The sequence below is a fragment of the Beta vulgaris genome, chromosome 3 (assembly GCF_026745355.1).
Source record: "Beta vulgaris subsp. vulgaris cultivar EL10 chromosome 3, EL10.2, whole genome shotgun sequence".
In the NCBI taxonomy this organism is placed as follows: domain Eukaryota; kingdom Viridiplantae; phylum Streptophyta; class Magnoliopsida; order Caryophyllales; family Amaranthaceae; genus Beta; species Beta vulgaris.
This window is the reverse complement of record NC_079204.1, coordinates 55487475-55508476: the sequence shown is the minus strand read 5'-3', so window position 1 is coordinate 55508476 and position 21002 is coordinate 55487475. Positions and strand designations below refer to the sequence as shown.

The 21002-nt window shown below is 34.4% G+C and overlaps 2 protein-coding genes across 2 annotated transcripts in view; one reads left to right on the top strand and one right to left on the bottom strand.

The window, feature by feature from the left end:
- Window positions 1–150: 150 nt before the first annotated feature.
- Window positions 151–6301, top strand: LOC125495793 (uncharacterized). Its single transcript, XM_048640621.2, has 9 exons — window positions 151–270; window positions 350–670; window positions 754–853; window positions 923–1291; window positions 1859–2116; window positions 2199–2322; window positions 2400–2693; window positions 2785–2900; window positions 6192–6301. The coding sequence occupies exons 1-5, from the start codon at window positions 188–190 to the stop codon at window positions 2000–2002; spliced, it is 1017 nt and encodes a 338-aa protein (XP_048496578.2). The 5' UTR covers window positions 151–187; the 3' UTR covers window positions 2003–2116; window positions 2199–2322; window positions 2400–2693; window positions 2785–2900; window positions 6192–6301.
- Window positions 6302–18218: 11917 nt separating this feature from the next.
- LOC104889751 (WAT1-related protein At1g68170) overlaps window positions 18219–21002 on the bottom strand; it is a 29012-nt gene continuing 26228 nt past the window's right edge. Inside the window, exons 9-11 of the mRNA XM_057393201.1 lie at window positions 19927–19967; window positions 19779–19814; window positions 18219–18535 (exon numbers count right to left, since the gene is read on the bottom strand). Of these exons, the coding sequence (XP_057249184.1) occupies window positions 19952–19967 (16 nt within the window). The 3' untranslated portion in view covers window positions 18219–18535; window positions 19779–19814; window positions 19927–19951. The remainder of the gene's footprint in view (window positions 18536–19778; window positions 19815–19926; window positions 19968–21002) is intronic.

Sequence of the window (21002 nt, the reverse complement as noted above, 5' to 3'; positions counted from 1 at the left end):
TATTACCGATAGCATTAAAGGAGTTGCTCCCGGTTCATGTGTGGAAAGCTTGTTACTGAGATCAGCCTTTTTTTCGTGATTTGTGTTGCTCCACATCACAGTAAGAGACATGGAAAGATTGGAAAAGAACATAGCCGAGATCTCTTGTAAACTTGAAAAGATTTTCCCACCATCATTCTTCAATTCCATGGAACACTTACCGGTTCACCTTCCACGCGAAGCTAGGCTATGTGGTCCCGTACAATACCGTTGGATGTATCCCTTTGAAAGGTACCTTATCTTTCATTTTCATATATCCTTTTTATTGTTCTTTGCAATTATGTAACTCTTTTCATAACCACTTTATTAGGTTCCTTAATCATTTAAAACGCAAAATTGGTAACAAGGCTCGTGTGGAGGGTTCTATTTGTAATGCGTACTTGTGCGAAGAGATTGCAAACTTCTGTTCCAACTATTTTCAGCAAGGAGTGGATACTAAGACACGAGATTTAGGCCGTAATGTCACTGATGAAGTTGATAGGATGCTCGATGAAAATGTCCCAGAACTATTTAGAGTTGATTGTGGTCGGCCGTCAAATGCAGGTGGAAAACGATTTTTAACTGAAGCAGAACTTCAACGTGCACACCTATATGTGTTAGCAAATACAGGCATCTTACAAGAATTTGAAAAGTAAAACACTTGTTATTAATCATACTATTTACAAATTTAAATTTTATTTTAATTTAGACATTGACAATTGTTATGATTGTAAGGGATTTCGAGGACCACATTCTTCAAATTCGACCTACTCTACGTGCAGAAGATGTGTGGGTGCAACATGAAGCAGAATACCTTGATTGGTTTAGATCGAAAGTGAGTTTGTGTAACTATTAAATCTCGCTTGATACAAAGTTGTATCTAACATATGAATTATTTTAATAGGTTATTCAAGACAAACCAAATGATGATGTACTGTTTGCTTTAGCAATGGGTCCTTCGACATTAGTTCGCACTTGGAATGGATACTATGTTAATGGATACAATTTCCAAACACAAGGATCAAGCAAACACAAGTCCACCATGAATTATGGAGTGTGTGTGTCTAATGACGGAGGGAGTGATTTCTTTGGGATTCTAGATGATGTTATAGAATTGAAGTTTACTGGTGCACTTAGGCAATATAACACTATTTTATTCAAGTGCAATTGGATGGACAATGTCAGGGGAATGAACATCGATCAATACAAGCTAGTTGAAGTCAACCATACCAAGAAATACCCCAAGTTTGATCCCTTTGTGCTATCATACCAGGTTAGCCAAGTATACTTCGCACCGTACCCAAGCTTGAAAAGAGATCGTGCTCAATGGTGGGCTGTGTTTAGGACAAAGGCAAGGTCTGTGATTGATGCTCCTGTTGACTTCGACTTCCTTCAGGAGACAAGTGTTGGGACTCCAACTCTTTCTGATCCAAGTGATATTCCGATTATGAAGGGGGAAATAATGTTGAGTGTGTTCAAGCAGACAATGAAGATATTTTATTCAAAGTCCCCTCAGGTGATGATGAAGAAGAGTCTAGTTTCGAGTCTGGGATAGCGAGGATGATGACGATGAAGATGATGGTTTTTGGGATGACGATAGTGATGATGAACTAAGCGAGGATGGGAATCCACTTTGATTTGTTTTAGTATATCATAACTTGTATTAAGAACACCATTTATATTAAAATTCGTGACTTTTGTAATGATTTGTTGAAGATTACTTGTTATTTTGTAATGATGCTAGATTTTTCTTCACTTTGATGGTAGACGATATTTTGTTATGATGATAGACTAACGATTAATTATCCACCATGATTTATAAATTTGTTGTTTTATATAGGTAAGCATGTCTAATCCTAAGGAGCGCGGAGGTCGAGATGGCTTAGGTGGAAGCCAAGGTCGTGGGAAATTGATTCGCAGGGAGCTTTTTGAGTCACCAGGAGCTCCAGAAAGCCCGAACCTTGGCTCTGAGACAACGAGATGATTCACAGGCACGTGACATTGGTGACCATGTACCGGAGACGCCGAGCAGCCAGAGGGAGGAAGCTGAAGGGTCAAACCGTGCATCAAAAAGGGTTTTGAGCCCTACTGGATTGTGGTAAATTTCTAAATTAATATATGATTCATAATATTTATATTTTCCATGATATTGACAATTTAAGTGTTTTTTTTGAATTCAGGTTTGATGATAACAAAGTTAGCGGGTCCATCACTGACATTTTCCAGGGTCATTTCCGAGAACCTTGGTTTAACTACCGTGAGGTGGACGATGCAACAAAGACGCATTGGTGGAACTCATTCACGGTATGTATGAATCAAATTATGAAGAATTAAATTTATTATATTAGTTTATTAACAACTTGTTTTAATGTTTGTTAAAGGGTCTTTACGAATGGGCTCCTGAGTTAGATGGCCAAGTGAGAAAAGCATACCATATGAAAGCTGGAACTCGTTTGAGAGATTTGCGGTATTGGGTGCTCAACAAAGCTAAAGAAAGGCCAAAATGGTTGGGGAAAACCATTTATGAAACTATGAAAAAGAAAAGTCAGGAGCCCGCATTCCTCGAGAAATCTGAGAAGGCAAAGAAGAACCGAAGAGGTGGCTCCCTCTCTAATCCAGTTGAGCCGTCGCACTTTCAGGGTTCCATCTCGGCGGCACAACATGCTAAAAAGATGGTAAGAATGTTTCATATGTATTACTTAGTTTGAATTTCATGATTTTTTCTGTATAGTAAAAAATAAAGTCTATGTTCAACAATGTGTACAGGCAAAGAGTAGAGGAGGAGTACTCCCTACCGCCCCGAGTTGTTCTTGAAGACTCATTTCAAAACTGTTGCTGGAAAAGGAGAAATTGCAGCAAACAAGAGAGCAAAACAAATTTCGGTACATACCTTTAAACATATATTTAAGTCATTATAGGCTATTTTATTTGCAAAATGAATGAACTTGAGTAGTTTTAAGTTAGTTTGAATCATAAACACCTCAAACATCCTATATATACTTAGTTAAATGTGTTAGTTGTAGTTTTTATTGAAATAACAAAATATAGGCAAGTTAGAACCAAATATAGGCATTTAGCTCATTTTAGGCCTATTGCTTGAAAATGAATGAACTTGAGTAGTTTTAACTTAGTTTGAATCATAAACACCTCAAACATCCTATATATACTTAGTTAAATGTGTTAGTTTGTAGTTTTTCTTGAAATAACAAAATATAGGCAAGTTAGAACCAAATGTAGCCATTTAGCTCATTTTAGGCCCTATTGCTTGAAAATGAATGAACTTGAGTAGTTTTTAACTTAGTTTTGAATCATGAACACCTCAAACATCATATATATACTTAGTTAAATGTGTTAGATTGTAGTTTTGATTGGAATTACAAAATATAGGCAAGTTAGAACCAAATGTAGGTCATTTAGCTCATTTTAGGCCCTATTGCTTGAAAATGAATGAACTTGAGTAGTTTTAACTTAGTTTGAATCATAAACACCTCAAACATCCTATATATACTTAGTTAAATGTGTTAGTTGTAGTTTTTATTGAAATAACAAAATATAGGCAAGTTAGAACCAAATATAGGTCATTTAGCTCATTTTAGGCCATATTGCTTGAAAATGAATGAACTTGAGTAGTTTTAAGTTAGTTTGAATCATAAACACCTCAAACATCCTATATATACTTAGTTAAATGTGTTAGTTGTAGTTTTTTATATGAAATAAAAATAAGGCAAGTTAGAACCAAATATAGGTCATTTAGCTCATTTTAGGCCCTATTGCTTGAAAATGAATGAACTTGAGAGTTTTAACTTAGTTTGAATCATAAACACCTCAAACATCCTATATATACTTAGTTAAATGTGTTAGGTTGTAGTTTTATTGAAATAACAAAATATAGGCAAGGTAGAACCAAATATAGGTCATTTAGCTCATTTTAGGCCATATTGCTTGAAAATGAATGAACTTGAGTAGTTTTAATTAGTTTGAATCATAAACACCTCAAACATCCTATATATACTTAGTTAAATGTGTTAGTTGTAGTTTTTATTGAAATAACAAAATATAGGCAAGTTAGAACCAAATATAGGTCATTTAGCTCATTTTAGGCCCTATTGCTTGAAAATGAATGAACTTGAGTAGTTTTAACTTAGTTTGAATCATAAACACCTCAAACATCCTATATATACTTAGTTAAATGTGTTAGGTTGTAGTTTTTATTGAAATAACAAAATATAGGCAAGTTAGAACCAAATATAGGTCATTTAGCTCATTTTAGGCCCTATTGCTTGAAAATGAATGAACTTGAGTAGTTTTAACTTAGTTTGAATCATAAACACCTCAAACATCCTATATATACTTAGTTAAATGTGTTAGGTTGTAGTTTTTATTGAAATAACAAAATATAGGCAAGTTAGAACCAAATATAGGTCATTTAGCTCATTTTAGGCCATATTGCTTGAAAATGAATGAATTGAGTAGTTTTAACTTAGTTTGAATCATAAACACCTCAAACATCCTATATATACTTAGTTAAATGTGTTAGGTTGTAGTTTTTATTGAAATAACAAAATATAGGCAAGTTAGAACCAAATATAGGTCATTTAGCTCATTTTAGGCCCTATTGCTTGAAAATGAATGAACTTGAGTAGTTTTAACTTAGTTTGAATCATAAACACCTCAAACATCCTATATATACTTAGTTAAATGTGTTAGGTTGTAGTTTTTATTGAAATAACAAATATAGGCAAGTTAGAACCAAATATAGGTCATTTAGCTCATTTTAGGCCCTATTGCTTGAAAATGAATGAACTTGAGTAGTTTTAACTTAGTTTGAATCATAAACACCTCAAACATCCTATATATACTTAGTTAAATGTGTTAGGTTGTAGTTTTTATTGAAATAACAAAATATAGGCAAGTTAGAACCAAATATAGGTCATTTGCTCATTTTAGGCCTATTGCTTGAAAATGAATGAACTTGAGTAGTTTTAACTTAGTTTGAATCATAAACACCTCAAACATCCATATATACTTAGTTAAATGTGTTAGGTTGTAGTTTTTATTGAAATAACAAATATAGGCAAGTTAGAACAATATAGGTCATTTAGCTCATTTTAGGCCATATTGCTTGAAAATGAATGAATTTGAGTAGTTTTAACTTAGTTTGAATCATAAACACCTAAATCCTATATATACTTAGTTAAATGTGTAAGTTGTAGTTTTTATTGAAAGAACAAAATATAGGCAAGTTAGAACCAAATGTAGGTCATTTAGCTCATTTTAGGCCCTATTGCTTGAAAATGAATGAACTTGAGTAGTTTTAACTTAGTTTGAATCATAAACACCTCAAACATCCTATATATACTTAGTTAAATGTGTTAGTTTGTAGTTTTTTTGAAATAACAAAATATAGGCAAGTTAGAACCAAATATAGGTCATTTAGCTCATTTTAGGCGCTATTGCTTGAAAATGAATGAACTTGAGTAGTTTTTAACTTAGTTTTGAATCATGAACACCTCAAACATCATATATATACTTAGTTAAATGTGTTAGATTGTAGTTTTGATTGAAATTAAATAGGCAAGTTAGAACCAAATGTAGGTCATTTAGCTCATTTTAGGCCATATTGCTTGAAAATGAATGAACTTGAGTAGTTTTAACTTAGTTTGAATCATAAACACCTCAAACATCCTATATATACTTAGTTAAATGTGTTTGTTGTAGTTTTTATTGAAATAACAAAATATAGGCAAGTTAGAACCAATATAGGTCATTTAGCTCATTTTAGGCCCTATTGTTGAAAATGAATGAACTTGAGTAGTTTTAACTTAGTTTGAATCATAAACACCTCAAACATCCTATATATACTTAGTTAAATGTGTTATGTTGTAGTTTTTATTGAAATAACAAAAATAGGCAAGTTAGAACCAAATATAGGTCATTTAGCTCATTTTAGGCCCTATTGCTTGAAAATGAATGAACTTGAGTAGTTTTAACTTAATTTGAATCAAAACACCTCAAACATCCTATATATAGTTAGTTAAATGTGTTTGATTGTAGTTTTTATTGAAATAACAAAATATAGGCAAGTTAGAACCAAATATAAGTTGTTTTTGCTCATTTTAAACCATATTGTTTGAATATGCGTGCATAAGAGTATATTATTTAACCAAATGCAGGAGACGTACAACAAGAAGCTGGATGATTGTAGCACTCAAGGGTCACAGCCAAACCCTGATTTGTTGTATTGGGAGACAGTTGGTGGGAGGAACAGAGGAAAAGTGCAGGGTTAGGTTAGGGAGATTATTTGTACTACAACTCTTCATCTGGGCGAGGAGATGGCTCTTCACAACCATATGAGCCATCGATTTTTTCTCAGCTAGAGGCGCAGGTGGAGGCCAAGGTCGCTGCACGGATGGTAGAAGTGGAGGCAAAGGTTGCAGCACGTCTGGAAGAGTCAAACCGGGCCCTCGTGCAGGAAATGATGCGGAACATGACTAATTTTGGTCACTTGTTCTCAAGTTGCAACACAGGACCCTCTCCACAACGCAGACCAGAGGATGACCCGGAGTTTGGTGGTGGCGGCACTACACAGACACCAACCACAGTGTAGTTTGTTCATACTTAGTGACATTAGTTCGTTTTATTAAGCCGTCACCAACTAGCTAGATTACTAACTTATAGTTTGTTCATACTTAGTCTAATTTTATATATGCACTTAGTGTCTATATTTATCGGCATATATCTAGTTTTGTTTTTAGGTGTCTCGGTATATTTTTTTGGAACTCCACTTTTACTCGATTTCCTGACACCGAGATTTATTTTGCGTATTAAGGTAGTTTGTTTAACTATAGACATTTAGTGTCTAAATTTCCCGACATTGGGATGTATTTTGTGTACATAAATCTAATCTATTTCATTTTTAAGTTGCATATTTCTTTAGTTTAAAATATAGAATGCGATGGAGGCGACGCAGGAACATGTTTAATGTAGTATATGTCGATGTTGGCGTGCAGTACAGGTTTAAGTATAATTTTGGAAAACATTATTAAATTATTTAATATAATTAATAAAACGAACGACGGCTAAACTTGAACCAACGACGGTTTAGCAGTCGTTGAACAGGAGAGCAATGACTGCCAAGGTTGTACAAACCAACGACGGCTTAATGACATTAGCGACGGTTAAGAGCCGTCGGTGAAACAACGACATCTTCAAAGAGTCGTCCACTCACCGACAGTCCCACACCGTCGTTGACACACCGACGGCTCCAAACCGTAGGTGCTAAATTCTTAACGACGGCTAGCCAATCAGACGTAGAACACCGTCGCTGATCCATCACCGACGGCCAAACGGTCGCTATTTGCTAATTCAACGACCAAAACTGCAACGTCCGTTGTTTAGCGACCGTTAGCCGTCGGTATTTATATTAGCGACGGCTTTTAGAGAATCAGCGACGGCTTTAAGCGGTCGTTGACTGGGCCTTTTCTTGTAGTGTATACATGAGTCCATCTAAAAAGCTTGAAAAACTCGTTATCTTTGATACTCTTATGTCTATTCATTTTGTTCAAAATTCATTCGCAAAAAATTAATATTGAAAATCACTCATAACCTTTGTTAGAATTTTCACATTAGCGAATTAATATATCTAAATTCATCTAACTATTTTAATCTTTCACATCTTGAGTGTTATCATAACTATAGTACGAATAGAGTATACAATAAAATAACAAATTTTGAAATTAACGAACATATTGCGTGTATATAAAGCTAGTTCATATATACTAGAACTAGAATCGGAATAGGTGAAATTTGTCTTCCCATAAATCATGATATGTCACAATAAATCTAGTATTTCTACCCGTGGATGAATAATCAATCTGTCCTTCGGGCTGATTTCGTTATACAGTCCAAAATGGAAAGAAAAGAACATAAATTGAATCGGACAACTGAGATTTTTTTTCCAATAAACTAAGAAGGAGATTAGTCAAAGAATGTGGCCAAGTTAAGAGCTTGTCTTGGCAACCAACCGTTTGAGTCTCTTAGGGGACTCAAACGGGGGTAATTTGGTCATTTTATGCGTTAGAAGATTTCACGCGCGTGTGGCTGACATTTGCTTGGTACCAATGCTAGGTTATAATGGTACCATTCTCCGAAAATATTGATACCTTGGTACCAGTCCTGATAACAATTTGATACCAATGTCAGGTTATAATGGTACCATTATGTTTTATTTTGGGTGTTTGAGTCTTTTTTGGACTCAAACCGTTGGTTACCAAGCCTTTCTCGCCAAGTTAATTATAGTTTTTTGTTTTCCCGACGACATAGAATACTCGCGTCAATCTTCCAAAAAGAAAGTTGAAGTCTTGAAGCTAGATGAGTTTTGAAGGTTTTCGATTTTCCTTTAGGTGATGAGTTGGCAGAAGATTTTTTTTTTTTGGCAACAAGATAATACAGAGAGCCACCACCCACCATTACTATTAGACAAAGCCCTCATCGTAGCTTATGTTAGTGGTTTGGATTGTATTATCCACATGAGCATTGAGCAGGGAACAAACAAAATTTGGCGAATGGTTCACATAGCATCGTGTCTCTTGTACTCGTAATATTTATTTGACATGTTCAAAATAAAGTACATTTCCATCGGATTGATATGTGTAACAAGAGATTTAAAAAGGATGACGTTCTTCAACTGATATTGAACGGGTTCAAATAAAAATAATGTTCCCGTTTCATTGGTATATCGTATGTATATGTGATAAGAGGTTCGGAAACTATGATGATCCTTATTTTTATATTGATTCTTAATGAATTTGAAAAGAATGATGTTCCTTTTAACTGATGTACGTTGAGCCGAAAGTAATGGTGATCATGTAAAAAAATTGAATTATTTTTCTAGCTAATTGTGTCGTTTATGAGACGTTGGCGTTACCATCATGAGACGATATGCGATACGGTATTGGACATATTAGGAAACAATATATTTCTTAATTTATCTACTAATAATATTATTACGAGAGTTATTATGTTTGATAATTTCTATGTTTAGAATAAAAAACATTATAAATTTTTTATAACGAGAAATATCAGATATCTACAATAGGTATTAAAGAAAAACAAGATACAATAAAACAAGATCAAATCAAATTCGTCTTAGGAGAAACTACAATAAACAAGATCGAGCATTCCATTGTATTTGCTGAATCAAGCAACTATTGATGAAGATGTCTTATCATTTTGATATAATTTCGGGAAAAGCATTCTTGATCAAGCCATTTTGATCGCATCCGAGTTTCCAATACCTTCATGTTGATAGTCTTGAACTTTAACTGATGAAAACAATTTCTCATACCTAAAGACAAACAACCCTGACTCACAGCTCGCATAAGAAAGAAGAAGATCTTCACGAGAGAGACTAAAATTCCCATAGCGGGGATCGAGAAACTCTCGTAGAGAGATACTAATTTATTCAATAAAATTAAAAAATAAAGTAAAAAATGGGAAAAAAAAAGAGAAAAAGGGGCGTACCATGGATGAAATTACCTATAACAGCCCTATCTGATAAAAAAAAGAAAAGAGGAGAAAAAGGAGGCGGCTAGGGAGAAAACTAAGTTTAGGGAGAAGGAGGCGAGTGATTACAAAGTTTACTTTGTTGGTGACCTATCGGAAACATTATATGTTAGATTAAGAGATCAAATGTTCAAGAAACTATGTTTGTCATTAGTTCTACTTGATCTTGTCTACAAGAGATTATTGTATCCACAAACAAAAAGTTATCCATATCAATTAGATGAGAGAGTATGGATGTCAATTAATTTAGTTGGTTTTAAAGTTTTGGGATGTGATGCTCAAGACCTGGAATGAAATTTCATCTATATCATCGATCATTTGCCTTAGTGGCTCGCTCTCTCTATCCAAAAAAAAAATTGATGAGAGAGTTAAATCAGATTACTTTATTACTCCTTTCACAAATCTATCAAAAATATTATTTTAACCTTAGCTAATTTCATACTTTTTTTGTTGTTTTTTTTTTCTTTTACAAACTTAAGTCTTATATATATTTATATGGAATTACACCTTCATTTCTTTTGTAACTAAATAATAGATGCAAGACAAGTGTATTCTTCAAGGCTAATGAAAAATCACCATATATAATTTCCTTTGAACTAGATTTGACCCTCTAAAGTCCAATAAGTCTAATCTAGCTAGTCGAGTCTTATATTTTTCAATCTGGCATTTTATTACAGTTTTTAAATATGTATGCAACTTACTTTATAAAATAAAATTTTCAAATTTCAATCATAAGAAAACATTGTGAAACAAAATCAGGAAAAAAAATATTATATAATAATCGAACAGGAATCAAAACAATTTGGATATGGACTCAATTTTTCGAGTGCAAAAACTTTGGACTAAATTTGAATTTGGCAAAGTCCAATCCGGTCTAAGCCACTTAAACCCCTATCTATAGTTAAGTGTGTGTTAGATATATGCTCTATAATACATATGAGCTTTGATACATTACCATTTACGGCATTGTAGAGTTTGAGTGTAATACGATATAAGAGGAATAATGGGAGTTTTCGGGTAACGGAAGAGGTGCTCCACCAAAAAGATTTTGCTACTCCCGCACCATGTTCTAACGCGTTTTTCCTAGTAATTCGATGCGAAACAAAACCTTGTTTTATATGCATTCCTCGGTATATTTTCCTATACTATTAAGTAGGAATGTCATGCATACATAGAGAATGATATGTTTCCTAGTAAAAAATGTCATGCATACATAGACATTTTTTCAACCAAATTCATACAATAATCTTTCACAGCTATTCTTTTAAAACAAATAGGAACCCCCTGGGTACTTAAAAGGCATCTTGCCTAGTTTGAACCCAGAAGCATCCAATATTCTTTGTACCTCATTACTCATGCCAGTAGTGTAGACTTCAGATTTATTCTCATTAACCTCCAAACAAAAGCCTCTGAAAAGTGTTTGAATCCCTGAACAATTGTGTAAACAGACACAAAACTTCCTTTGCTACACAAGATATCATCATTAGCAAAACATAAATGGTTCAGCTTGATACCAGCACACCTGGGGTGAAACTGGAAAAGATCCCTCTCACCTACACACTTCAGAGTCCTTGTAAGGTACTCCATACAAATCACAAAGAGAAGAGGGGACATTGGGTCCCCCAGTCTCAACCCCCTCTTTCCTTCAAAGAATCCACAACACCTCCCATTTTATCAAGAGAGTGAACTTTGGAGACCTAACACATTCCATAATCATCTGTATCATTTTCTCAGGGAACTTCAGAGCTTTTAACATAGCCTCCAGAAAACTCCAATCTATGGAATCATATGCCTTTTTCATGTCCATCTTAATAATACACCCAGGACTACTATGTTTCCTTCCATAACCCCTCACTAAGTCCTGACAAACCATCACATTATGAGCAATAAATCTCCCCTGTATAAAGGCATCCTGATTTTCAGCAATAATATCAGGAAGGACATCTTTTAATCTATTACAGATTATTTTTGTGATGCTCTTATAAATCACATTACAGCAGGCTATGGGCCTGAATTCAGATACACTACTTGGACACTTGACTTTAGGGATTAAAGCAAGTATAGTAGTATTAAAAGCTTAACAGTATTAAAGAAATCCATCACCGCTCCAATGATATCAGCTCCCACAATAGCCCATGCTTCCTTGAAGAAGTGAGTCCCAAAGCCATCAGGGCCTGGGGACTTATCCCCAAGAATAGAAAAAATTGCATGCTTCATTTAAATTATTTGGCTCTCTTTGTTCCTTGTGTTTCTTGCTCGTTTGCCGGCTCGTCCATTATCGACCCACTATCGCCCGCTACCCATTTGGCCCAACCTGCTACCGACCCTTTATGAGACGACCCTTTTATTACCTGACCCGCACTAACACTGATTCGACCCATTCAATAACCAGGTCTACTTACATGTAGTTAGTGACATTGTACTGATCGACAAAATATAACAAGTGTAGGAATATCTTTTTCTCCCCTTGTATCAAAATATTTCCTCTCATACATTAACTCACCATTTAACCAAAATTATTTACTATGCGCTCTACTATCTCAATATAACATTTTGCGGCATGTTTGTCGATAATTTTCAATCTTTAAAAGCGAATCTTCCACCAAATATACCTCTACTACCCGTTCATATATCTTTGTTTGAAGCTATAGAATAGAACATCACAATTATGTTAACATTATGGGTTATATATTGATAATATATAATCTTTAAAGGTGAATCATCCATCTAATAATCCTCTGATCAACTATTATTCAAATATGATTTTCTTGATGGGATAACATTCAAATATCTCTGTATGACGATATAGAGTTAATATGACAACATTTTGTACACACCACATACATAATTCTTAAAAACATGGACAAGCCATAGTCAGCTGTATAAAAAAAATAGATTTAATGACTTGACCTAATTTAAAATCAATCTACAGAATATAATTAAGATGACCAAATCAAAGTGAATGAGATTATAGAATTTAGTCATTTGAGTAATGAAACTTCTATAAATTGAAACAATGATGGTAAGACATCCACAAACAATATTACATACTACAACATTAACATAAGACACAGAGAAGTTGAATCAAATATATCTAACAACCAAAATGGAGAGCAAGGGCAACTACAAGCAGATGAAATTGGCAGCTATCTTCTTCCTAGCAACAGGTACATACGGTCTTCTTTTTTACTCCCTTGCATCCAAACAAGCCACTTTTATATATGAATGAATGTGCATGTATTATCTATTATCCTATGTATAATAATGTATATATATTCGATTTATCTTTACCACTAATAACCATATAATGTCTTCGTACATATATAGAAATTTACATACTTTATATTGTTTCAAATGATGCTTTCTGAAATATGTTTACTAATAGTTTGTCTCTTTAACATTTTCGAAAGTGATGTTGCGAAGCCTGTCTGTGAACGCATGTACCGCTGAAGAACAAGTATGCAATCCTTTAGCTCCAGATTGTTGTGAGGGACTTTCATGTCTTGAAGTTTCACCAGGTAACTTCGTGTGTGAACCACCATGTGAGGACCACCCAGGACATTCGTGTGAACCCGGTGTTCGTGAATGTTGTGATAATCTTGTATGCGTTCAAGTTTCACCAGGTGTTTTCCAATGCGCATAAGGTGCTAGCTCCTTGAAGTGTTGCCGGCCACAACCATGCATGATGCTTGATGCATGCATGGAATATTAATGCATTCCGTGGCTTTTTAATTTGATGCGTGGTGATCGATTTGCATTGTGTTGTTACCATCATCCTATGTTTCTTTCTTTGGCTTAGCTTGTCTTATTTATATTATGCTTTGTGTATTGGGTTATTAACTTGGTTAATGGTAACCCTATCAAGTTTGATGAATTAAGTGTGTATAATGCATTGGCTGCATCCATCCCATGCAATTCCAAATTCCAACTAGCTAGCTAGTTGGGGAATCTATTGTACTTATACTAGCTGTCCAGCCAGCATGCATAATAATAAGATTTCCTTTACGTACAATTATCTCAATCGCTCAATTTCGTTTCTTGAAAATAGGTTGTTATTTAATATATATAGGTTGTTCAATTATTTTGGAGACTCCGTACAAAGGAATTCAATCTTTGTATACTAGCTAGGTCAAAAGTAAAAATTTAGAGGCGATATATTATGGGAAAATTTTCAAAAGACTACTTTTTATAACAAACATTTTTCAAACAACTACCTTTTAAGAATTATGTTTCAAAAAACTATCTTATACAACACTTTTTTTTTTTTCAAAATACTACCAATTGACCGCTAAATGAGGGTTTAACCGCCCGTGACAGGTTCGTTGCTACTTATTGCCTTTGATCTCACGGTCCAGTAGGCACCGTTGACAACCCACATAGCTAGGGTGCCAAACTGCCGCTCATTTCATTTTCTTTTTAACGAGCATCCGCTTCCACTAGCATCTGCTCCATTTTTTTGTTTTTTATTTGTTGCCCCACCAGTAATAACATCTAGGGCCGCTGCTATTTAAGAGTCAACGTCAACAAAAAATTCAAATGGTAATATGTTGAAAATATTATGTTATATAAGGTAGATTTTTGAAAGAAAAATTTTATAAGGTAGTTTTTTTTTTTTGAAAGATTCATGTTATAAAAGGTAGTTTTAAAAAAAAATTCCTATATATTATATGACAACAAAAGTTTTCTATATTATAAAATGACTAAAGAATTGACAAATATTCTTTTTGGGAAGTGAGTAAATTTATATGCCCAAAGGCCAAAAGCAACCGTTATTAACGAATAATTTTTTTGACAACGGGGAAAATTTGCATTAATTAAAGACGGAAATACAGCCTAACGTTGATTAGTCTAGATTCTAGTCAAATAGTCCATGCAAAGGACAAAAATAAAGGGGGACATTTGATCCCCTTGTTTGAGACCTCTCTTGGCTTCAAAAAAAAAACCCTTCTGTGTTGCCATTGATGAGAAGAGTGAACTTTGGAGTAGTGATACATTCCATCATTCATCTAATGAAATGATCAGGGAAATTTAAAGCAGTGGGCAGTTCAAAAACAAAGTCCCATTCTATGGAATCATAGCCTTTCCTAAGACCCACCTTAATGAGTAAGCTTTTAACTTGATTATTTCTCTTCCCAAAACCTCTTCACAAGATCCTGACACAAGAGAATATTGTTGATGATGCTTCTACCATTAATAAAAGCGACTTCATTTTGAGACACTATAGAAGGTAAGATTTTGCTAAGTCTGATCTTGAGCAAATCAACTTGGTGATTACTTTATATAAAACTGAACAACATGCAATAGGCCTATAATCACCAACTAAAACATGGCTTTCGATTTTAGGAATCAAAGTGATAGAAATCACATTGATCTCTTTGAGCATTTTACCAATTCTAAAAAAATATTTGAGTGCTTCAATCACATGACCTCCAATAGCTGGCCTTTAAAACACGGCTTGAAAAGCCATCAAGACCTGGTGACTTGTCATCAGGAATTGAGAAAAAAGCCTGCTTGATTTCTTCTACATTAAACACCAGGGAGAGAGCTCTATCCTGCTTCCTAGTAGAGAATGATAGAAAGTCAAGAATTCGGTCACAACTTCATCCGAGGAGTTTGCGCAAGATCCATCCTCCTTCTTAATTGTATTTATTCTATTCTGGATTCTTCTGAGCTTCACACTCTGATGAAAGTCCATTGTGTTATCATCACCTGCCATCTAAGCTTTGCTTTTTTACTAAGGAATTAAGAGTAAAATTCCTATGAACCTCTGTGTAAGCTTTTGTTGCCTCTCTCTCCTTTGCTCTCAGCAACAAATCATCTAATTGTAAGTGAGGGAATCCTGTACAGAAACATCACCAAATTATGAAGAGTTTAGAGCTTTCAACTCTTTCTTCAAACTCTTCATCTGGCTAACAACCTGGAACATTCTTGTGCCTCAGACTTGTTGTTGCCAAAGTTGACTAACAATGCCAATATAGGTAGTAGCTTTACTCCACATACTAAAAAAACCATAACGGTTTCTTCTTGGTATCATCCTTGAAATATTTTATGATCAATGGACAGTGATCATAATCACCTTCTGCTAAAATAGTGACCTCAGTGAGTGGCCAGTCTGTAAACCAAACATCATTCCCCAAAACCCTGTCAAGTTTATTGAAGACTCTATTTTTACCCTCTTGCTTATTGTTCCACGTTTAAAACTGCCCATAAGTCTTTAACTACATCATTTTACATTCTTTCATACAACCCCTTCATATCTAAGAGGTCTCTTTCCCTCACTAGGTGCCCGATTCTATCCTCCATATGCATAATGGCATTAAAGCCACCTAATATGATCCAGGGGAAATCAAACACATTATTCTGCTTCAAACTACTCCACTTTTCTTCTCTATTATGTCTATCATTCATGCCATAAACAAAGGTGCAAAAGAACTTCTTACCTCCATTAATAACCCCTACTTCAATATGAATGATACGGACAGTACAACAAATGATATTGACATTGACAGCAGAAGGATGCAAACCAATGATAATTCTTCCATTTCCATGCCAGCTATTATTAGTAATGATGCACCATTGAGGACAAACCGTAAGATAAAAGTCTCCTGGGGATGAAGCTTTTATCTTAGTCTATAGGAGACTAGACAACCTAATATTGTGAGTCATAATAAAATTTAAATTATCACTTCTAATTGTTTTTTTTTCTTGTTGTTTAGTCCCCTCACATTCCAACACAGAATATTATCCATCCATGTCAGGAGGCTCCCCTCCCGTCCATGGTCAACCTCCTTTTCAAACCTTCTAACCTCTCCATTCAATTCCCCACAGAATATTATCCATCCATGTCAGGAGGCTTCCCTCTCGTCCATGGTCAACCTCCTTTTCAAACCTTCCAACCTCTCCATTCAATTCCCCTGTATCTTCTGTCATTTCATCTTCTAGAACAACAATTATATTGTTAGTAATCATAGCTTGCACCACATTCATAATCACAGGAACATGTCTTATAACTCTCTAAAAACCCTCTATATCTATGTGATTCTTCTTCTTGGCTACCCATTGCTTAAGGACACACTTTCTACCCTCTATTTACTGTTTCTTTTTTATACAACCTGATGTCATATGGCCAATTCCATGACATGTATCACACTTTACTGGTTTCCATTCATATGTCACTACTTGCTTCTTCACACCTTTCTCATTTTCAAATTCAATTTCATTCGAAAAATCTTGATTCATGCTTGCCTCAATCAACACTCTTGCACATAACAATCTATCTTTATTAATGGTTGATTGATCCAACTTTAGAGGGTGACCTATACCTGCCACTAGTTTGAACAAACATCTCTATCCCTAATACTTCAAATCTAATGCAAGTAATTGAATCCACATTAGTACAATTTTTAATCCTCTTTTTGCAAATCCATTCTGAATGTCATGATTTAACAATCAGGGCTTTCTTGTCAAAGAATTGAATTCCTTCATTCAATATAACATCTTTGTATTCAATGTTATGAAATTGCACCAAGAAAATACCCTTATTCACAACTACAATCTTCTCTATTCCTTTTTTAGCCCAGATTCTTCTAAGGTAACCCCCCATTACAGGAAATGGTGGATCTGCACCCACAACATAGCAAAAAAATAGATGAATCCCAATAAGCAATTTCATCCTAAACATCATCTAATTCGATCTTGATTGTTGATTGAGACTCAGACTTAGATGAAATTACTTCAACAGAAATACTAGGTATTTTCTCAACATCAGTATGTTTCTCGAATTCAAGCAATAATTGTCGAGATTCAATCAATGATAATTGCGCTTTATCTCCTAATTGTTCTTGAAGCTCCTTTAATGAACTTCTAGGTGAAATTGAATGTTCGAATTCGGGGATCTTAATCTCCAAATCTTTAATTCCGTGCAATTCTGCCATAGATTTCTCCTTCTGTATGTCCAGTAGGTGGGCTCGTAGGATCATGCTTGCTATCATTCTTACTGTGTTTTCCATTAGATTTCTTCGCCTTAGCCTTGGATTTTCCTGCCATGGCTACGGTGTAGGATAAGAAGGAGGTTCCTTATCATGCGCCAAGAAAGAAGCAAAGGCGCGTATTTTCATTCCGTTTCTTCTAAGAGCAAAGTTTGTTGATCAGCGTGATTGAAATTTTTCGTAGTTTCTGGAATTTTTCATGATAATTGAGGTTGATTGACTGAATATGAATGAATCTTGTTTAGTGATTATTGAATTCTTGCTTTTATCATAAATTCAGAAGTTACATGTCTTTTTGATTGATAGAAAATTGTTCTGAAATTCTAGAAACTCACAAAATCATTCACAAATCTTGTGAAATCTCTTGATTATGTTCACAAATCTTGTGAAATCCCTTAGAAATGATGTAATCTCTTCATGATATAGTATGTTTTCAAATGATATAATAGGTTTCTACATGATATAGTGGGAGTCCTAATGATATAGTGGATTCTTTTAGAAGTGATACATGCTTTTGGCTTGGTGCACACTAGTGTTAACGTGAATTGGGTCCAAACAAGTTCGGATTGATCTGAGTTTTCATAAAATGATATTGTTTCATAAAACTGACAAGTTATGCCCATAAATCGATACAAAAATTTTTATAACTTAATACGAAAATATATTTAATTTGCTGATAAATAATGCATGTTAATTGATGAGTAAACAAGCCTAAACCAATTCAAACTATACATAAACTGATAAAAAAAATATGGGTAAATTAATAAATAGGCCTCAAACTAATACAAAAATATCAGAAATTGAAACTCGTATCAGTCATCAATATGACCAAAAGCATCTCAATCAAAAAAATTGTTTAATAATATAGTGATATTTAGTTATTAACGCTACTAAAATATAAATCTTCATTTCACTAAACCATTCCGAAAAATACAATTCCCTCTTCTCATTCTCGGCCACCAGGATGTTAATTTTCTAGGAGGAATGGAAAGAACAATGCAGAAGTTGCAAGACAGAAACTCAAACTCATAACTCAATATTTTCTCATGAAATAGAATGATAGTAGCTTGCCTATTATATAGGCTAATACTAAACTAATTAACTGGGAATGCAATCCCACGTTTTACTCTACTAACCAACAAACCAAAGTCATGCTAAGTAAACCACTAACCTTAAAAGAAGGAAATTAACTAACCACTAACTCTAAGCATGCTATGCTAATCTACTGATTTCACACCCACGTTCCTAAACTCTAGGAAGAAACTTTGAAGGACCAATTCCAACACAACCCCTTCCTTCAAAGTTTGGGAGTTCACCAACAAAAAAAAAAAAAAAAAAACGAGACTCATTATCCATATTGCCATGGAATTCAACTACTGCCACAAACACGCTGAACACGACCACACGACTACGAACTTCGACTTGGACTCGACCACGAACACGACCTCGACTATGACTTTCACGACACATGACTTTAGAAGAGTCGATCCTCTTCTTCTTCAACCTTTGTAGCATAATTTGCTTACTCAACACGTCCTCCATATTCTGGATCACAACTATGACCATATTTACTACGATCTCGATTTTCTCCACGACCTCGACCTCGACCTTCTTCCTAACCGCGACCACTACCTCAACCATAACTACGACCACTTGCATACCCACGACCTCGACAACCCATTAAATGGGAACCAGTCGACACATTAAACGAACAAGCACACCCGTTTTTTTTTTTTTTGTTTACACGCACATAACAAAACACTCTCAAACATTTTCACTCAAATTTGGAACAACTGACGACATTTTTTTTCTTATGACTCACAACTCACGACTATCTATGATTATTTTTTTTAGGCTTAGGATCGAACCATCGGCTCTGATACCATGTTAATTTTCTAGGAGGAATGGAAAGAACAATGCAGAAGTTGCAAGACAGAAACTCAAACTCATAACTCAATATTTTCTCATGAAATAGAATGATAGTAGCTTGCCTTATATAGGCTAATACTAAACTAATTAACTGGGAATGCAATCCCACGTTTTACTCTACTAACCAACAAACCAAAGTCATGCTAAGTAAACCACTAACCTTAAAAGAAGGAAATTAACTAACCACTAACTCTAAGCATGCTATGCTAATCTACTGATTTCACACCCACGTTCCTAAACTCTAGGAAGAAACTTTGAAGGACCAATTCCAACACAGGAAGCAACAGCAAATCGCCAAGGCTCGAAATAACATATCTGCAAAAGAATAAAGCGATAAATATTATATGTTTATAATGATCAATATAGATGAACAAAATTATAAAAATACTGAATAAGATTTCTGTAATTTTCTTTTTTAAAAACTTACCAAATCAACCATCTCAAAATCCAAATTAAACGACCGAAATTCTGGAATACAAATAAAGATTAGAGAATGAGTTGCATATTCAAATTTCAACATATAATTGAATAGCAAGAAAAAGAATATCAAGCGTGAATTCGAGAGAAATATTGAAACAAAATAGTAAGTATAACCAAATAATACCATTAAAAAACAATTTCAACAACATTATAAGGGTAAGATTTTTACAACTTAACGTAATTTTTCTTACGTATATTTCACTGAGCTCCTTTGATTTTTTTCTTATTCCGTTATTCTCTCTCTCAATAACAAATTATCACATATTTACACTAGAGCAAGATTCTAATAATCCATTAATCACTCAACTTTAAAAAATGCTTGAAGGGGCCCTGTGCACAATAACTTTTTATGCCCTAGATTTCGCATCATATTGCATGTTTTTATTAGGTATAGTCTACCTTCATTATTTGTATGATATAATATATTTTTGTATATTCAGTTTTTGTATGATATAATCAATTTTTAATATAGTCAATTTTATTTATTATAGTCAGTTATAATGTGAACATGGTAAGAAAACTATACAGTTAGCTTTTTTTTCTTGGGTTCTAGAATAATAACCAAGAAAAGTAGACATGATTTAATCTCAGTGCTTTTTTTTTCTGCTAGAATAAGAAGCTGGAATAGCAAAAATTTGGCCTATCAAGGAAGGCTGGTTTTGGTAAACTCAGTGCTGATGAGTTTACACATCTACTGGTCCCAGGTGTTCACTATCCCACAGAAGGTGTTACATGAAGTGGAAAGCATCTGTAGAGCTTTCTTGTGGTCTGGGGAATATTACAGTAGGAAACCTGGATATGTGGCTTGGTCTAAGGTATGCTTACCTAAGTATGCAGGGGGTTTGGGCATCAGACAGGTTGGTGAGTGGAACACTGCAGCAATGGGGAGGTATGTTTGGGCTGTTGCTACAAAAAAAAGACAACCTATGGATCAAATGGGTTGGTGAAGTGTATATTCAACAGCAGAACTGGTGGAATTATCAACCACCAAAGGGTTGTAGCTGGTATTGGAAGAAGGTATGC